We start from the raw sequence: 19,965 nt of genomic DNA on the forward strand, positions 1-19,965 counted from the left end.
TTCTGATCTGCCCCAGTCTCATCTTCCAAATTATTTTTGTCTTATGTTTTTGTTTCATGTTGTTCATAAGTTTCCCTAAAGTAGACATTATTTTCTAAGAGGTATCTATTTAGATTTATTAATATTTTTACTACTGTCTTTTTTAGTGGTTTCAAGCTTACCTTTTACAACAACATTCTGGTATCCTTCTCCTTTCTATGGGGTTAATTTGGTTTCATACTTACCATTTAAATGTTGGATCTATCTGGGTTTAATTGAATATAAGAAACATGGTACAGGTCTAGCTTGGTTATATCTAAATGGCTAACAATTTGCACTCATATATTTTTATTGAATAATCCATCTTTTGTATATTTGAGTCTATTTTTGAATTCTCTATTGTGTTCTAATGACAGATTTGTAGATTCAAGTATGTATGGGGACTTATTATATGATAAAGAGGGCATTTCAAGTTGTTGGAAAAAGGATACAGGTTAATTGTTGGTCCAATGTGACACTTTTAATTACAGTATTTTTCACATCTAGTAGGATAAGTCCCCTTGTCAAAATTCTTTTTCAGAATTTTCCAAGTTATTTTCTCAGTACCATTTTTCTAGAACAACTTTGAAGTCACTTTATTAAGATCTTCTCCTAATTTTCCCCCAAAACCTAGGAGAGTTTAATTGGGATGGTGTTGGAATTATTAGTTAACACATAAAGAGAATTGATACCTTTATAATATTAAATATTTTTATTTTGATAAAAGTGTATGTTCCCACTAGTCAAGTCTTTTTATATTCCTCAGCAACATTAAAAAAAAAAAACAACAACAACCCAAAAACCAAGACAAAAAACTCTTATTGGAAGGCTGAATTTCCTGAGGGGAGAGTTCTCCCTATATGTTTTTTATCTCTATTTTTGTTGGGTTTTTTTATGCACATTTTTTATTTGATACTCAGAGAAAACCCTATGAGGTAGGCAAATATTTTACTTTCTTTTTTTTTTTGCATTTTATTTTTTATATGTATTTTTTAAATTTATTTTTTATTACTATGTTCAATTAGCCAACATATAGTACTTTCATTTGTCAAATTAAGAAACTGATCTCAGGAAAGAAAAGGAAGGAATCCAAGATTCTAAAGTGAGTACAGTTGACTCTTGAACAACACAGGGGTTAGGGGTGCTGACCCCCTCCCCATGCAGTTGAAAATCCATGGGTAACTTTTGATTCCTCAAAAACTTCATTAATAGCCTCCTGTTGACCAGAGGCCTTCCTGATAACATAAATAGTTGGTTAACATATATTTTGTATGGGCAGCACCTGGGTGGCTCAGTTGGTTAAGCAACTGACTCTTGATTTCAGCTCAGGTCATGATCTCAGGGTCGTGAGATAGAGCTCCGCTTAAGATTCTCTCTCTTCCTCTCCCTCTGCCCCTCTCCCCCACTCTCTCTCTCAAAACAAAACAAAACAAAACAAAACATATATTTTGTATGTAATATGTATTATATACTGTATTCTTACAATAAAATAACCTAGAGAAAAGAAAAAATGTTAAGAAAATCATAAGGAAGAGAAAACATATTTACAGTACTATACTGTATTTATATATAAAAAAATACACATTTAAGTGGACCTGCACAGTTCAAATTCATGTTGTTCAAGGGTCAACTGTAATGTTTTTTTTTTCCAGGCACGGCTTTTTAAAAATTTTAATTCCAGTATAATTAGTGTACAGTGTTATAGTACTTTCAGGTATACAATATAGTGATTCAGCAATTTTATACATTACTCATTTCTCATCATGATAAGTGTACTCTTAATTTCCTTCACCTATTTCACCCATCCCCCTACCCCCCATCTTCCCTCTGGTAACCATCAGTTTGTTCTCTATAGTTAAGAATCTGTTTTTTTATTTATCTCTTTTTTCTTTGTTCCTTTGTTTTATTTCTTAAATGCCACATTTGAGTGAAGTCATATGGTATTTGTCTTTCTCTGACTGACTTTTTCACTTAGCATTATACCCTCTAGATCTATCCATGTCATTGCAAATGGTAAGATTTCACTCTTTTTTATGGCTGAGTAATATTCTACCATATATTTACACCACCTCTTCTTTATCCATTCATCTCTGGATACTTGGGTTGCTTCCATAATTTGGCTTTTGTAAATAATGTTGCAATAAACATAGGGGTGCATATATCTTTTCAAATTAGTATTTTCATATTCTTTGGCTAAATACCTAGTAGTGCGATTGCTGGATCATACAGTAGTTCTATTTTTAATTTTTTGAGGACCCTCCATACTGTTTTCCACAGTGCTGCACCAGTTTACATTCCCATCAACAGTACAGGAAGGTTCCTTTTTCTCCACATCCTCACAACACTTGTTGTTTTTTGTATTTTTGATTTTAGTCATTCTGACAGTTGTGAGGATATAGCTCATTGTGGTTTTGATTCACATTTCCCTGATGATGAGTGATGTTGAGCATTTTTTCATGTATCTGTTGGCCATCTGAATGTCATCTTTGGAGAAATGTCTGTTCATGTCTTCTGCCCATTTTTTAATTGGATTATTGGGGTGTTTTGGTGTTGAGTTGAAGTGCTTTATGTATTTTGGATACTAACCCCTCATTGAATATGTCATTTGCAAATATCTTCCCTCATTCAGTAGGTTGTCTTTTAGTTTTGTTGTTTTCTTTGCTGTGTAGAAGTTTTTTATTTTGATGCAGTCCCAGTAGTTTATTTTTGCTTTTGTTTCCCTTGTCTTAGAAGACATATCTAGAAAAATGTTGCTATGGCCGATGTCAGAGAAATTACTGCCTGTCCTCTTTTCTAGGATTTTTATGGTTTCCTATCTCATATTTAGGTCTTTAATCCATTTTGAGCTCATTTTTGTGTATGGTGTAAGAAAGTGGTCCAGTTTTATTCTTTTGCATGTAGCTGTTCATTTTTCCCAACACCATTTATTGGAGAGACTTTTTCCCATTGCATAGTCTTGCTTCCTTTGTCAAAGATTAATTGGCCATATAATTGGGAGTTTATTTCTGGGTATTCTATTCTGTTCCATTGATCTATGTGTCTTTTTTTGTGCCAGTACCATACTGTCTTGATCACTACAGCTTTGTAATATAGCTTGAAGTCCAGAATTGTGATGCCTCCAGCTTTGCTTTGCTTTTTTCAAGATTGCTTTGGCTATTTAGGATCTTCAGTTATTCCACACAAATTTTAAGATTATTTGTCTAGTTTTTTGAAAAATGCTGTTGATATTTGATAGGGATTGTATTAAATCTGTAGATTTCTTTGGGTGATATAGACATTTTAACAATATTTGTTCTCCTAATCCATGAGCATGGGATGTCTTTCCATTTGTTTGTGTCATCATTTTGAAGTGTACAATTCAGTGACATCAAATACATTCATAATTTTGTCATCATCCTGAATGGACACTCTGTTAGGCCATAACTCCTCACTCCTACCCACCCCAATCCCTGGTAACTTCTACTTTCTGTTTCTATGAGTTTGCCTATTCTCTATTTCATATAAGGGGAATTATACAGTACTGTGTCTGGCTTATTTCACATTGCAGCCTGAAACAGGTGTTCATTAATGCTCATCTCACTGTGGCATCCCCTTTGAGACATTGTAAACCTCTGCACCACCAAGTCTGATCGGCCGCTGATTCCCACTGGTGCCTCTACAACAGTTGGCTTTTCCATCCAGTCTCTTTCTTTCACACTGCCACCTCCTGCCCCATGCTGTAATGTCATCCAGCCCAACACTGTCAGACAAGTATTCTTCAAACACCAATACCACCCCTTCTGTTCAGGAGCCTTCACTGCCTCCCTGCCCCTGCCCCTCTCAATCCCTGACTATAGGTGAAGCCCAGAATCCTCATCCTGGCATTTAAGGTCTTCTATGATCTTTGTCAATCAGCCTTTGTATCCTTGGATCCATGGCTAAGGGAAGATTTGGATAAGAGGAGGATTGACAGAATACAAGGATGTTGGACATATGACTGAGTAAAAGGCATCACCAGAGAGGTAGAGAGTGACACAAAGCAGGGACACCAGCAGCACAGAGAAAAGCTGTAGGTTCTCACCAGGACTGGCATGCCTGTGGGAGAGGCTGTTCTTCTGTTTACCCCTCTTCCAGCTTTATTGAGCTGTAATTGACATACAACATTGCATAAATTTAAGGTGTACAGTGTATTGATTTGATACACTTCTATATTGCAAAATGATACCTGCCATAGAGTTCGTCAACACCTCCATCATATCACATAATTACCATTTCTTTCTCTTTTTTTTTTTTAAATTTTTTTTAAGATTTTATTTATTTATTTGACAGAGAGAGACATAGCCAGAGAGGGAACACAAGCAAGGGGACTGGTAAGAGGAAGAAGCAGGCTTCCCGTGGAGCAGGGAGCCGGATGCGGGGCTCGATCCCAGGACCCTGGGATCATGACCTGAGCAGAAGGCAGGCGGTTAACAACTGAGCCACCCAGGCGCCCCTCTTTCTCTTTTTTTTTTGTGGTGAGAACATTTAAGAGTGACTCTCTTAACAACTTTAAAATATATTATAAAGTATTAAATCAGGGAGACTCAATTCCCATAACAACTACCCTCCCTCCTCCACCCCCATCTAGTCTCCATCTTCTCTCCACATTCCCCATCCTCCATCGTCCCTCTTACATCCTCTCCTTTCTCCCTCTTCCTCTTCCTCCTGCTTTCCTCCCCTTGCCTTCAGCTTGCAGCTTCCATCCGTATGCCCATCTGATGGTCTTGTCTTTCATGATTGTGTCTTGTGCGAGGCCCTGTGGATACAGAGCTACAAGCCATAGACCCTGCCTTCAAGTTTCTTACAATCTGCTTAGTGAGATGAGGCTCACACAGCAAAGAACCACTAACAAAACAGCCAGATGTTAGAACCAGGTGAGTGGCGCAGGCAACAGCATGTAGGATCAGAGCAGAGAGGTGAGCATGGCCAGGGCAGTGGAGCCTCCCTGAGGGGATAATTGAGGCATAAATTGAACACTGAAAGGAGCAGCATCCTCAGGGGAGGAAGGAGGTGAAGTGGTGTGAGCCAAGACCGGAGGCAGGGATGTGCAGTGGATTTGGTCATGCTGGCTGCCATCAGAGTGCCATGCCGAGGGGGCTGGACAAGATGGCCTGGGCAGGGCAGCCTCTGCAGCTTCACTGCACAGACTCGGAGACGAGAAGCTCTGGGGACCGGCTAAGGAAGGGTCACACCATAGATGAGTGAATGAGTCCACCAGTTTGGATTGCAGTCTAAGATTCATGACCACATAATTTCTTTGACTATAATTTATGATTCATTGTGATTTACGGCAGACTCAGAGTTCTGAATCTCCAGTTACCCTTGGGGATTTGAGGGGACCATAGTCACATCTAAACTCAAGGGGGCATGTCAGGGAGGTAGATGGGCAAGACTCAGGACTAGTGTTTAGGAGACCTGACACCAAGCTGGCTGTGCCTCCAAACAGCTGTGTGACCCTGGGCAAGTCACTTGCCCTCTCTGGGTCACATATTCTGTATTGGAAAATGGGAGGCTAGGACTAGTTCAGAGGTTTTCCAATGATGACTAGCCAGAGCCCCAGTATGGAAAGCAGATGAAAAGGGACTGTCAGTTGCTACCCTTTGCCCACAGTGACCTTTAGGAGCTGAGCCTAAAAGTCATTAGATCAGCAGGGTGCCTGGCTGGCTCAGTGGGTAGAGCTTCTGACTCTTGATCTAGGCATTGAAAATTCGAACCCTACCGTGGGTGTAGAGATTACTTAAAAAAAAAAAAAAAGTCACTGGAGCAAGTTTCTTCAAACTAACTTTTTGTGACAACAAAATCCAGGACACCTAGGATCATACTCCTGGTCTATCTAAAGGGGGCCTGTAATTCCAGGTCTATTTGTGAGAAAAGAATAGTTGGTTTTCAACTAAGTACCCCCCCACACCTATACAAAGCGTTCTTAGCTTTATTTTTTTTTTTTTACGTTCCTAGCTTTAAATAAAAATCCATCACTGCTCAATTGTATATAACCCATCCTTATTTATTTTTCTCCAAAATATTGGACATAGCACTGACTATGGATAAGAGTTTTGCTGATTACCCTAAAGACACAAAAAGAAATGGGGCATTCTATCCTCTTTCCAAATGTATGCCATTCTTTTTCTTACACAATTCTCATGCTCTTTTTCAATACTAGGTTTTCCATTTTAATGTGAAGTTTAAACGAATCTCCCAACAGTTTTATGGTTATGCTTTTCTTGTATCCTACTATTTTCTGTGCTTTACCCCACCGCTCACCAGCGCTGGTGAGAAGAAGAAGAGAGAAAGGGTTAGAATTTTCACTTCAATGGACTGGTCCTTGCCAATGATAATAAAAAGCATGCAAAGACTGACTGGCCGAGATGGATGAGGAGAAGCAGTGATCTGTGGGCTGGGTGAGGTGCGCTCATGGGAGCCCCATTACATGCCCCATTACATTCCCACACTGTTCTTACTTTCTGTTCTCTGAAATACTAGAGAAACCTCTGCCAGTCTGTAGGCCACTAAATCTAATCTGCCTGTCCCTTTTCACCACCCCAGGAAAAAAGAGGAAGATTTGCAGACCTATTGGATGCTAAATATTTACGGACCACGTTACAGATCTGGGTCATATGGTAAGAATGTAATTATTTCAAAATGACTTTTCAATAAACACAGAGCCCACTTAAGTAAATCCACTCAGTGCTGGGGGGGAGTAAAACCACAAGGCTGACTCCAGCAATGTCTTATCCTTCTGCTACCACCACCAACCAACCAATAAATAAACCATTTTTTTTTAAAGGAGAAAGAAATTATTGATGACTAGATTTTTATTTTTCGTATGAGGTCACTTTCTAACCTTTTGTAGTCTGGCCTTTTTCCTCGCCACATGACAAAGTGATCCTTTGAAGTTACCAGGAATCAAATTCAATGGAATAGACTCTTGTGGTTTTCTTTGTGCCTCACTCTCTGCAGCCATGACCTTGAATACACAAAGATTTTCTAAACAAGATACAAAAAGTGCTACTCCATTAAATTAGGAACTCTGAGCCATGAGATACCATGAGGAATCTGAAAGGTAAGGTCACCAACGGGGAGAAGAAATTTCTAAAATACCTAGCAAATAAATTTATATATATATACAACTATAGCTATATATAAAATTATATGTATATAATTTTTTTCAACAAGAAAAAGATACACAAACCAGTAGAGAAATAGGCAAGAGACTTGAACTGGCACTTGGCCAAAAATTAGATCAAAAAATATATGAAAACATGCTCAACCTTAAAGTCACCAGGGAAATGCAAATTAAAACCAATGAGACACCGTTACAAATCCACTGGAATGGCTAAAATTAAATTAACTATTAAATTAACTATACCAATTAACTAACCAATTAGATTAACTATAGCAAGTGTTGGGAAGAATGTAAACTAACTGGAACTCTCATGCACTGCTGACTGGAGTTCAAATTAAAACCACTTTGGGAAACTATTTAGAGGTATTTATCACAGTTGAAAATATGCATAGCCTATGACTCAGTAATTCCATTCATAGCTTTATACCCAACAGAAATGCATACATGTGTTTACCAAAATACATTTGCATGAATGTCCTTAGCATTATTTTATTTGTAACAGCCCCAAACTCTAAACCATCCACATGTCCATTCACAGTATAATGGATACACTGTGTTACAATCATAAAATGGAATACTATACAATAATGGGAAAGAGAAAACTAGTTATCTACATTCAACATGGCTGAATCTTACAAACATCATAAGGAGCAGAGGAAGCCAGACACACAGATACATATTCTGTGATTCCATTTATATAAAGATAGAAAGCAGGCAAAACTAATCTATAGTGTTTAAATTCAGGAAAGTGTCTATCTGCCTTTCTCAGATAAAATCATTATTAATAGGCTGGTATGTTGCCTCTTAAGACTTTAATTTTTAAAATACTCTCAATATTTGGAAATTGAACTAGAGCTACTTTATTTTTTTTAAAGATTTTATTTATTTATTTGAGAAAGAGAGAGAGCCCAAGCAGGGGGAGCAGCAGTGGGAGGGGGAGAAGCCGGCTCCCCACTAAGCAGAGAGCCCCACGCGGGGCTCAATCCCAGGACCCCAGGATCATGACCCAAGCCAAAGGCAGACACTTAACCGACTGAGTCACCCAGGCGCCCTGAACTAAAGCTACTTTAATAACAAGGGGAAGTATTGTAATTATTGGGGTTTTTTGATACTTTGTTATGAAACAAATGCACACAAAAGTAGAGGTACCGTGATGACCCCTGATTGATCCATCGCCCATATCTGACAGTCACTGACAGTCGCTCATAGTTGCTTTGGCTGTGTTTTCCTGTGCTGACATACTTTGAAGCAAGCCCAGGCTCCGTGACATTTCATCCCGATACTTCATTAAGAGTCTCAACTACTCAAGGACATTTTCTTAGATGATTCCATTCCTATAATTAACAGACAAGTTTAACAATCATCTCACTAATATCGGCTGATACCCAGAACATTGGCACTTTCCCCTGGTTGTCCCTCTACGCTGTTGACGGCTGGCTTTTGCAACCACTTCTGTGAAGCTAAGAGGGGCACCAGTGGAATTTCTGGGGGGGGGCTGATATTTCTTTCCTTGACTTTGATACATGAACTTTTCTGTATGTTATTATAATTTTATCTCAACACAAATATTTATTAAAGAATAGACAGAAAAAAGACAGGAAGTACATATAAAGAAAAAGCACCCCCCCCCCCCCGTGGCTCTTCATGGCCTTTTATTTATTTTTTATTTTTTAAAAATTTTATTTATTTATTTGACAGAGAGATTGGGAACACAAGCAGGGGGAGTGGGAGAGGGAGAAGCAGGCTTCCCGCGGAGCAGGGAGCCCGATGTGGGGCTCGATCCCAGGACCCTGAGATCATGACCCGAGTGGAAGGCAGAAACTTAACAACCGAGCCACCCAGGTGCCCCTCCTGGCCTTTAAAGATGCTTTGGGACAGGCAGAATTCTGAAGATCACTCTCTGCCCCCCCCCCAAGATTACCAACTCCTGTTGATTTCATCACACACTAATTTGGGTGCTGGTGTGAAGGGACTGTAGAGATGTAATTAAGGTTGCGGGCCTTAAAATACAGAGGGTAGCCTGGATTAAACAGGTGGGCCCAATCCAATCACTTGAGTCTTTAAAAGTAGAGAGATGTCTCCAGCTGGGAATACAGATGGAGGAGAAGAGAAAGCACGAGGTGAGGCGGGAGGAGAGATTCCAGAGCAGGAGGACCCGGCTCAGCGTCCCCGGCTGTGAAGACAAGGAAGGAAGGAAGCCTATAGAAACCGAGAGCAACTGGTCAAGAGTAGCAAGGGGATGGAGCCCCATGGAGCTGAATTCTGCCCCGGATCGGGGAAGATTCTGCCCCCGTCCCCAGCAAGGCCTAGGCCCTGCCTATACTGGCGTTTCTGCCTTGGGAGCCTCACGGCAGAGAAATCAGCCCGACCCACACAACTTCTGGCCTACAGAACGGAGCACGTAGATGTGTGTTCTTTTCAGCCACCGAGTTGGTGCTAATTTGTTAGAGCGGAGATAGAAAGTGAGTCCAAGCTTCAAATTTCCTTCACTGGCTGCGGGGTCCTCCCGGATCCGGCCCCAGGCTGCGCTTGCAAATCCCTTTCCCGCCCCGGTTCCCCTGCACGCCTCCCTCGGGCTCCCCAGGAGAGGTGCGCCCAGCCTTTGGCGCCCTCCGCACCTGATGCACCCCCCCACCTGACCGCTCTCCCCCTTGTCCCCTCTTCTCCCCACCTCTCCCCATCTCTGCTGGCGCTGCCCCTCCTTCAGGCCCGGGGCAGCTTTCTAACGAGCGGCTTCTCTCCCTTCCAGGCTGGGAATCTCTTTCGCCTACTACGGCGTCATCCTGGCCAGCGCCGAGCTGCTGGAGCGGGACCTGGTGTGTGGCTCGCGGTCCGAGTCCGAGTCCGGGGTGGCCGTAACCCTGCCGGACACAGAGGAGAGCCACAGCCCCTGCCACTGCCACGTGTTTGCTCCCTCCGACTACCGGACCATGATTATCAGCACCGTTGGCGAAATTGCTCGTAAATGTCGACCTCCGTGTTTTGGGTCCCTGTCTGTTTGGGGTGGGGGAGCCGGTCCTAGACGGGCTCCTGCCTGGCAGAACTGAACAGGTCCCCTCCCCTTCCTTGCTCATGTGTCTCCAATGCAGATTGGTGTGGGGAGAAGTCTGCAGGAGTAGAGCTTTGAATTACTATATTCTATCAATTCTAAGATGCATTCCCCCCACCCCCCACTTCGGACGTCTCCGAAATTGAGATGTCTTACAATGGCTCCTTAGATTTCAATTTGCGGCACTGTTTGCATTTTAGTAGACATAAAATAATAGTACTTAAAAATCAGTGGCCCTGTAAATTTGATGAGAAACAGTAAAACCATTTAAAATATAGACCTAGCAGGTTTGCAATTAACGATAGACCTACGTGTTATAATCATCTTGGGCATAAAATACCCTTTATATACACACCAGTGCTTGTCCTTCTTTGACCCACAAGGAAAAAGCATGGGGAAGGAGTCATGAACGGGATGACCATGGGACTGGGTTTTGGCTGGAACACACATGAGGTTCGGATGAAGTTGCCTCTTTCTGAAATGACAAGGAGGAATCCTTGCCAATGTTGGTAAATACCACTTGCTTTCGAGGTTTCAGAAATTGTCATTGTCATTTGTTTTCTAGTGAATCCTTTCAATATCCTGGGCATCAATTTCCTGGGAAGACGGCTGAGCCTTTCTATCACCATGGGATGCACAGCCTTATTCTTCCTCCTCCTCAACATTTGCACATCAAGGTATTTTTCTCTCTGATTGCTTGAAAATAATATAGGTTTGTGCAGTGGGTTTAAGTTGTGGTTTCCTGACCCATAGTGTTCAGTGGGCATCGGGGCAAGTCCCTTTCACCAGGGGAGTAGTGAATGGGCGGCTGCTGATTTGACTGGAATGGGTCTTTCCTGGCACCTGCCGCTCCCCCTCCCCTCTTGCACTGACCCGGCCCTGCCTCAGCTCTCCCAGGATACAGGTGCTAATGCAGCCACAATCCCTCCACCCGCCAAGATATTTAGGATCTTTATGCTAAGCTTTGTGGAACGTCAGGACTCTAGTTGTTTACCAAATTATCTGGACTGTTGTTACAGTAGTTCAGGGAAATAGGTAACCTACTTGTGGTGTAAAAATTCGTTTCACTCTTTAATTTGCACTCTTAGAATGTCCTCAATGGCAATCTATATCCTTCTGCGAACAGCATCATTTTTGGAGGGTGGTAGCCGAAGGTGGGCTAATCTGGGGGGGCCAGGCTGGAACAGCACACTTGGGGGAGTGGGAAGGACAGATGGGGAGTTGGGTTGAAGACTGGGGTCCAGCATTTATTTTAGGACCCCACAATCAGGCCAGGTGAGAAGCAGCATCTCCCCGGGACCCGGTTATCTGTGGGCATGTGTCAGCATTTCTCATGCTAAGCTGTGTAACGTGAGCACCTGTCAAGGCCATGGAAAGCCCTCCATGCTGCCTTTCCTAACGTCTCTGGCATCTTGTTCCCTAGCTCTGACCTGACAGGCTTCCTCTTCATGCTGAGGGCTTTGGTGGCAGCCAACTTCAACACCATCTACATTTACACTGCTGAGGTGAGTTGTGGGTTGGTTACTCCAAGACCTGCACGGCGAGCTACTTAGGGTGTCTGTCCATTGAAGACGCATCCTAGCTTCTGTTGACTTTTGACAATTTTCTAAAAGCACTCCAAGAAAATGCTAGCAGGCGGTTTGATAGTTTGCTCTGCTCCATAGAGTCTACTGAAAGCCAGTGTATGAGAGGACATTTAAGGACCCACCTATCTCATGACACAGCATGCATGTAAAAAATCCACCTCCTTGTCCTAGCACCATGTTGTGTTCCCCTCCATCTGTTATTTGCCACATGTAGCTTAAATTTGAATATAATAGCCTAAATTTGAATGATATTCTTTATTGAATTAATACATCTATTGTATGCAGGGCACTACCTGAAGGAGCTGGAGAATTTCCTCAAACACCCACCTTAAAGAGCTAGTTTTCCTAGAAGTAATATGTGAACCAAAAACTTAACAGTATTTTAATTGGTTTTGTCCTTCATTGAGCTAGAGAAAGTGGCACTACAGAGACTGGTAAAGCTGTGCTCATTTTCTTCCCCTGCCCCCAAGTTTTTATTTCAATTCTACTTAGTTAACATACTGTCTAATATTAGTTTCAGGTGTACAATATAGAGATTCAACACTTCCATACAACACCCGGTGCTCATCACAAGTGCACTCCTTAATTACCATCACCTGTTTCCTTCATCCCCCCCCCCTCCTCTCTCTAACCAATCAATGTGTTCTCTATAGTTAAGAGTCTGTTTCTTGGTTTGTCTCTCTTTCCCTCACCCCCATGTTCATTTGTTTTGTTTCTTAAATTCCACATAGGAGTGAAATCATACGGTATTTGTCTTTCTCTGATTTCACTTAGCATAATATTCTTCATAGCTCCATCCATGTTGTTGCAAATGGCAAGTTTTCATTCTTCTTGATGGCTGAATAATATTCCATTGTAGATCTATACCACATCTTTATTCATCAGTCGCCGGACATTTGAGCTCTTTCCATAATTTGGCTATTGTGGACATTGCTGCTATAAACATTGGGGTGCATGTATCCTTTCAAATTAGTATTTTTGGGTAAATACCTAGTGCAATTGCTGGATCAAAGGAGAGTTCTATTTTTAACTTTTTGAGGAACCTCCATACTGTTTCCAGAATGGCTGCACCAGTTTGCATTCCCACCAACAGTGTAGGAGGTTTCCCCTTTCTCCGTATCCTCCCCAACCCCTGTTGTTTCCTGTGTTGTTAATTTTAGCCATTTTGACATGTGTGAGGTGGGATCTCATTGTGGTTATGATTTGCATTTCATGATGAGTGTTGTTGAGCATCTTTTCATAAATCTGTTGGCCATCTGTATGTCTTGGGAAAAATGTCTATTGTCTTCTGCCCATTTTTTAACTGGATTATTTTGGTTTGGGTGTTGAGTTTGATAAATTCTTTATATCTTTTGGATACTAACCCTTTATCAGGTATGTCATTAGCAAATATCTTCTCCCATTCTGAAGGTTGTCTTTTAGTTTGGTTGATTGTTTGCTATGCAGAAACTTTTTATTTTATGTAGTCCCAATAGTTTATTTTTGCTTTTGTTTCCCTTGCCTCAGGGGACATATCTAGTAAGAAGTTGATATGGCCGATGTCAGAGAAGTGACTGCCTGTGTTCTCCAGAATTTAAACGGTTTCCTGTCTCACATTTAGGGCTTGCATCCATTTTGAATTTATTTTTGTGTATGGTGTAAGAAAGTGGTCCAGTTTCATTCTTCATGTTGCTGTCCAGTTTTCCCAACACCTTTTGTTGAAGAGATGATCTTTTTTTCCATTGTATAGTCTCTCCTGCTTTGTCGAAGATTAATTGATCATACAGTTTCTGGGCTCTCTGTTCCATTGATCTCTGTGTCTGTTTTTGTGCCAGTACCATACTGTCTTGATCATTACAGCTTTGTAATATAGCTTGAAGTCCAGAATTATGATGCCTCCAATTTTGCTTTTCTTTTTCAAGATTGCTTTGGCTATTTAGGGTCTTTTGTGGTTCCATACAAATTTTAGGATTATTTCATCTAGCTCTGTGAAAAATACCAGTGGTATTTTCATAGGGATTGCATTAAATGTGTGATTGCTTTGGGTAATATAGGCATTTTAACAATATTTGTTCTTCCAATCCATGAGCATGGAATGTTTTTCCATTTCTTTGTGTCATCTTCAATTCCTTTGACCAGTGTTTTGTAGTTTTCAGAGTACAGGTCTTTGACTTCTTTGGTTAGGTTTATTCCTAGGTATCTAACGGGTTTTGGTGCAATTGCAAATGGGATCAATTTCTTGATTTCTCTTTCTGCTGCTTCATTATTGGTGTATAGAAATGCAACAGATTCCTGTATATTGATTTTGTATGCTGCCACGTTATTGAATTTGTGTATCCGTTCTAGCAATTTTTTGGTGGAGTCTTCTGGGTTTTCTATAGAGTATCATATCTGCAAACAGTGAAAGTTTGACTCCTTCCTTGCCAATTTTGATGCCTTTTATTTCTTTTTGTTGTCTGATTGCTGAGGCTAGGACTTCCAGTACTATGTTAAATAACAGTGGTGAGAGTGGACATTCCTGTCTTGTTCCTTACTGTAGAGGAAAAGCTCTCAATTTTCCTCAATGAGAATGATACTAGCTGTGGGTTTTCATATATGGCCTTTATTATGTTGAGTTATGTTCCCTCTAACCCTGCTTTGTTGAGGGTTTTTATCATGAATGGGTGTTGAAAGGATCCTATGGTTCTTACTCTTTTATTAATGTGGTGTATGTATCCAGTTGATGGATGTGCAAATACTGAACCACCTTTGAAGCCAAGGAATAAATCCCACTTGATAGTGGTGGATGATTATTTTAATGTACTGTTGGATTCTATTTGCTAGTATTTTATTAAGAATTTTTGTACCCATGTTCATCAAAGATATTGGCCTGTAGTTTTGTTTTTTAGTGGAGTCTTTTATCTTATTTTATTTGTTTTGTTTGTCAACATACATTACATCATTAGTTTTTTATTTTATTATGTTATGTTAATCACCATACATTACATCATTAGTTTTTGATGTAGTGTTCCATGATTCATTGTTTGCATATAACACCCAGTGCTCCATGCCTTCTTTAATACGTGCCTTCTTTAATACGTGCCTTCTTTAATACCCATCACCAGGCTAACCCATCCCCCCACCCCACCCCCCTCCCCTCTAGAACCCTCAGTTTGTTTCTCAGAGTCCATAGTCTCTGATGGTTCGTCCCCCCCCCCACCCCCCCCCCCCCTTTCATTTTTCCCTTCCTACTATCATCTTCTTCTTTTTAACATATAATGTATTCTTTGTTTCAGAGGTACAGGTCTGTGATTCATCAGTCTTACACAATTCACAGCGCTCACCATAGCACATATCCCCCGCAGTGTCCCTTACCCAGCCACCCCATCCCTCCCACCTCCCTCCACTCCAGCAACCCTCAGTTTTTTTCCTGAGATTAAGAGTCTCTTACGGTTTGTCTCCCTCTCTGGTTTCATTTTGTTTCAATTTTCCTCCCGTCCTCTATGATCCTCTGTCTTGTTTCTCAAATTCCTCATATCAGTGAGATCATATGATACTTGTCTTTCTCTGATTGACTTATTTCCCTTAGCATAATATGCTCTAGGTCCATCCATGTCGTTGCAAATGGTAAGATTTTATTGTTTTTTTTTTTTTTTGATGGCTGCATAATATTCCATTTTGTGTGTGTGTGTGTGTGTATACACCACATATTCTTTATCCATTCATCTGTTGATGGACATCTTGGCTCTTTCCATAGTTTGGCTATTGTGGGCATTGCTGCTATAAACATCGGGGTGCACGTACCCCTTTGGATCCCTACATTTGTATCTTTGGGGTAAATACCCAGTAGTGCAATTGCTGGGTCATAGGGTAGCTCTATTTTCAACTTTTTGAGGAACCTCCATACTGTTTTTCAGAGTGGCTGCACCAGCTTGCATTCCCACCAACAGTGTAGGAGGGTTCCCCTTTCTCCACATTCTCGCCAACATCTGTTGTTTCCTGACTTGTTAATTTTAGCCGTTCTGACTGGTGTGAGGTAGTATCTCATTGAGGTTTTGATTTGGATTTCCCTGATGCATAATGATGTTGAACACTTTTTCATGTGTCTGTTGGCCATTTGGATGTCTTCTATGCACAAATGTCTGTTCATGTCTTCCCATTTCTTGATTGGATTATTTGTCCTTTGGGTGTTGAGTTTGATAAGTTCTTTATAGATTTTGGATACTAGCCCTTTATCTGATATGTCATTTGCAAATATCTTCTCCCATTCTGTTAGTTGTCTTTTGCTTTTGTTGATTGTTTCCTTTGCTGTGCAAAAGCTTTTTATCTTGATGAAGTTCCAGTAGTTCATTTTTGCCCTTGCTTCCCTTGCCTTTGGCGATGTGTTTAGGAAGAAGTTACTGCGGCTGAGGTTGAAGAGGTTGCTACCTGTGTTCTCCTCAAGGATTTTGATGGATTCCTGTCTCACACTGAGGTCTTTCATCCATTTCAAGTCTATTTTTGTGTGTGGTGTAAGGAAATGGTCCAGTTTCATTCTTCATGTGGCTGTCCAATTTTTCCAACACCATTTGTTGAAGAGACCGTCATTTTTCCACTGGACATTCTTTCCTGCTTTGTCGAAGATTAGTTGACCATAGAGTTGAGGGTCCATTTCTGGGTTCTCTATTCTGTTCCATTGATCTATGTGTCTGTTTTTGTGCCAGCACCATACTGTCTTGATGATGACAGCTTTGTAATAGAGCTGGAAGTCCGGAATTGTGATGCCACCAGCTTTGCTTTTCTTTTTCAACATTCCTCTGGCTCTTCAGGGTCTTTTGTGGTTCCATACAAATTTTAGGATTATTTCTCCATATCTGAAAAAAGTTGATGGTATTTTGATAGGGATTGCATTAAATGTGTAGATTGCTCTAGGTAGCATAGACGTTTTCACAATATTCTTCCAATCCATGAGCATGGAACGTTTTTCCATTTCTTTGTGTCTTCCTCAATTTCTTTCATGAGTATTCTGTAGTTTTCTGAGTACAGATCCTTTGCCTCTTTGGTTAGATTTATTCCTAGGTATCTTATGGTTTTGGGTGCAGTTGTAAATGGGACCGACTCCTTAATTTCTCTTTCTTCTGTCTTGTTGTTGGTGTATAGAAATGCCACTGATTTCTGTGGATTGATTTTATATCCTGCCACTTTACTGAATTCCTGTATGAGTTCTAAGTTTGGGGTCAGTTCTCTTGGGTTTGTCACATAAAGTATCATCATCTGTAAAGAGTGAGAGTTTGATTTGTTCTTTGCTGATTCGGATGCCTTTTATTTCTTTTTGTTGTCTGATTGCTGAGGCGAGGACTTCTAATACTATGTTGAATAGCAGTGGTGATAGTGGACATCCCTGCCATGTTCCTGACCTTAGGGGAAAAGCTCTGTTTTTCCCCCATTGAGAATGATATTTGCTGTGGGTTTTTCATAGATGGCTTTTAGGTTATTGAGGTATGTACCCTCTGTCCCTACACTCTGAAGAGTTTTAATCAAGAAAGGATGCTGTACTTTGTCAAATGCTTTTTCTGCATCTATTGAGAGGATCATGTGGTTCTTTGTTTTATTAATGTATTGTATCACATTGATTGATTTGCGGACGTTGAACCAACCTGGCAGCCCAGGAATACATCCCACTTGGTCATGGTGAATAATCCCTTTAATGTACTGTTGTATCCTATTGGCTAGTATTTTGGTGAGAATTATTGTATCCATGTTCATCAGGAATATTGGTCTGTAATTCTCCTTTTTGATGGGGTCTTTCTCTGGTTTTGGGATCAAGGTAATGGTGGCCTCATAAAACGAGTTTGGAAGTTTTCCTTCCATTTCTATGTTCTGGAACAGTTTCAGAAGGATAGGTATTAATTCTTCTTTAAATGTTTGGTAGAATTCCCCTGGGAAGCCATCTGGCCCTGGGCTGCTGTTGGGAGATTTTTCATGACTGCTTCAATTTCCTTAGTGGTTATAGGTCTGTTCAGGTTTTCTATTTCTTCCTGGTTCAGTTTTGGTAGTTGATACATCTCTAGGAATGCATCCATTTCTTCCAGGTTATCTAATTTGCTGGCATATAGTTGCTCATAATGTTCTTATAATTGTTTGTCTTTCTTTGGTGTTGGTTGTGATCTCTCCTCTTTCATTCATGATTTTGTTGATTTGGGTCATTTCTCTTTTCTTTTTGATAAGTCTGGCCAGGGGTTTATCAATCTTGTTAATTCTTTCAAAGAACCAGCTCCTAGTTTCATTGATCTGTTCTGTTCTTTTGGTTTCTATTTCATTGATTTCTTCTCTGATCTTTATTATTTCTCTTCTCCTGCTGGGTTTAGGCTTTATTTGCTGTTCTTTCTCCAGCTCCTTTAGGTGTAGGGTTAGGTTGTGTACTTGAGACCTTTCTTGTTTCTTGAGAAAGGCTTGTATTGCTATATACTTTCCTCTTAGGACTGCCTTTGCTGTATCCCAAAGATTTTGAACAGTTGTGTTTTCATTTTCATTGGTTTCCATGAATTTTTTAAATTCTTCTTTAATTTCCTGGTTGACCCATTCATTCTTTAGTAGGATGCTCTTTAACCTCCATGTATTTGAGTTCTTTCTGACTTTCCTCTTGTGATTGAGTTCTAGTTTCAAAGCATTGTGGTCTGAAAATATGCAGGGAATGATCCCAATCTTTTGGTACTGGTTGAGACCTGATTTGTGACCTAGGATGTGATCTGTTCTGGAGAATGTTCCACGGGCAGTAGAGAAGAATGTGTATTCTGTTGCTTTGGGATGGAATGCTCTGAATATATCTGTGAAGTCCATTTGGTCCAGTGTGTCATTTAAAGTCTTTATTTCCTTGTTGATCTTTTGCTTAGATGATCTGTCCATTTCAGTGAGGGGGGTGTTAAAGTCCCCCACTACTATTGTATTGTTGATGTGTTTCTTTGCTTTTGTTATTAACTGGCTTATATAATTGGCTGCTCCCATGTTAGGGGCATAGATATTTACAATTGTTAGATCTTCTTGTTGGATAGACCCTTTAAGTAGGATATAGTGTCCTTCCTCATTTCTTATTACAGTCTTTGGTTTAAAATCTAATTTGTCTGATATAAGGATTGCCACTCCAGCTTTCTTTTGGTGTCCATTAGCATGGTAAATGGTTTTCCACCCCCTCACTTTCAATCTGGGGGTGTCTTTGGGTCTAAAATGAGTCTCTTGCAGATAGCATATCAATGGGTCTTGTTTTTTAATCCAATCTGGTAGCCTGTGTCTTTTGATTGGGGCATTTAGCCCATTTACATTCAGGGTAACTACTGAAAGATAGGAATTTAGTGCCATTGTATTGCCTGTAAGGTGACTGTTGCTGTATATTGTCTGTGTTCCTTTCTGGTCTATGTTGCTTTAGGCTCTTTGCTTAGAGGACCCCTTTCAATATTTCTTGTAGGGCTGGTTTCGTGTTTGCAAATTCCTTTAGTTTTTGTTTGTCCTGGAAGCTTTTTATCTCTCCTTCTATTTTCAATGACAGCCTAGCTGGATATAGTATTCTTGGCTGCATATTTTTCTCATTTAGTGCTCTGAATATATCATGCCAGTCCTTTCTGGCCTGCCAGGTCTCTGGATAGGTCTGTTGCCAATCTAATGTTTCTACCATTGTAGGTTACATATCTCTTCTCCCGAGCTGCTTTCAGGATTTTCTCTTTGTCTCTGAGACTCGTAAGTTTTACTATTAGATGTCAGGGTGTTGACCTATTTTTATTGATTTTGAGAGGGGTTCTCTGTGCCTCCTGGATTTTGATGCCTGTTTCCTTCCCCAAATGAGGGAAGTTCTCTGCTATAATTTGCTCCAATATACCTTCTGCCCCTCTCTCTCTTTCTTCTTCTTCTGGGATCCCAATTATTCTAATGTTGTTTTGTCTTATGGTATCTCTTATCTCTCGAATTCTGCCCTCATGATCCAGTAGTTGTTTATCGCTCTTTTTCTCAGCTTCTTTATTTTCCATCATTTGGTCTTCTATATCACTAATTCTCTCTTCTTCCTCGTTTATCCTAGCAGTTAGAGCCTCCATTTTTGATTGCACCTCATTAATAGCCTTTTTGATTTCGACTTGGTTAGATTTTAGTTCTTTTATTTCTCCAGAAAGGATTTCTCTTATAACTTCCATGCTTTTTTCAAGCCTAGCTAGTATTTTTAAAATCATCATTCTGAACTCTAGTTC

At 40.5% G+C, this 19,965-nt stretch overlaps 1 protein-coding gene across 2 annotated transcripts in view; it reads left to right on the forward strand.

Moving 5' to 3' along the window:
• SVOPL (SVOP like) overlaps positions 1-19,965 on the forward strand; it is a 68,270-nt gene that overhangs the window by 21,065 nt on the left and 27,240 nt on the right. For both annotated transcript variants that reach the window (XM_032401162.1, XM_032401164.1), the window contains 4 exons: positions 6,580-6,653; positions 9,909-10,120; positions 10,774-10,885; positions 11,632-11,713. In XM_032401162.1, the coding sequence (XP_032257053.1) occupies positions 6,580-6,653; positions 9,909-10,120; positions 10,774-10,885; positions 11,632-11,713 (480 nt within the window). The remainder of the gene's footprint in view (positions 1-6,579; positions 6,654-9,908; positions 10,121-10,773; positions 10,886-11,631; positions 11,714-19,965) is intronic.

Source organism: Phoca vitulina, unplaced genomic scaffold, assembly GCF_004348235.1.
Source record: "Phoca vitulina isolate PV1807 unplaced genomic scaffold, GSC_HSeal_1.0 scaffold4, whole genome shotgun sequence".
Lineage (NCBI taxonomy): Eukaryota > Metazoa > Chordata > Mammalia > Carnivora > Phocidae > Phoca > Phoca vitulina.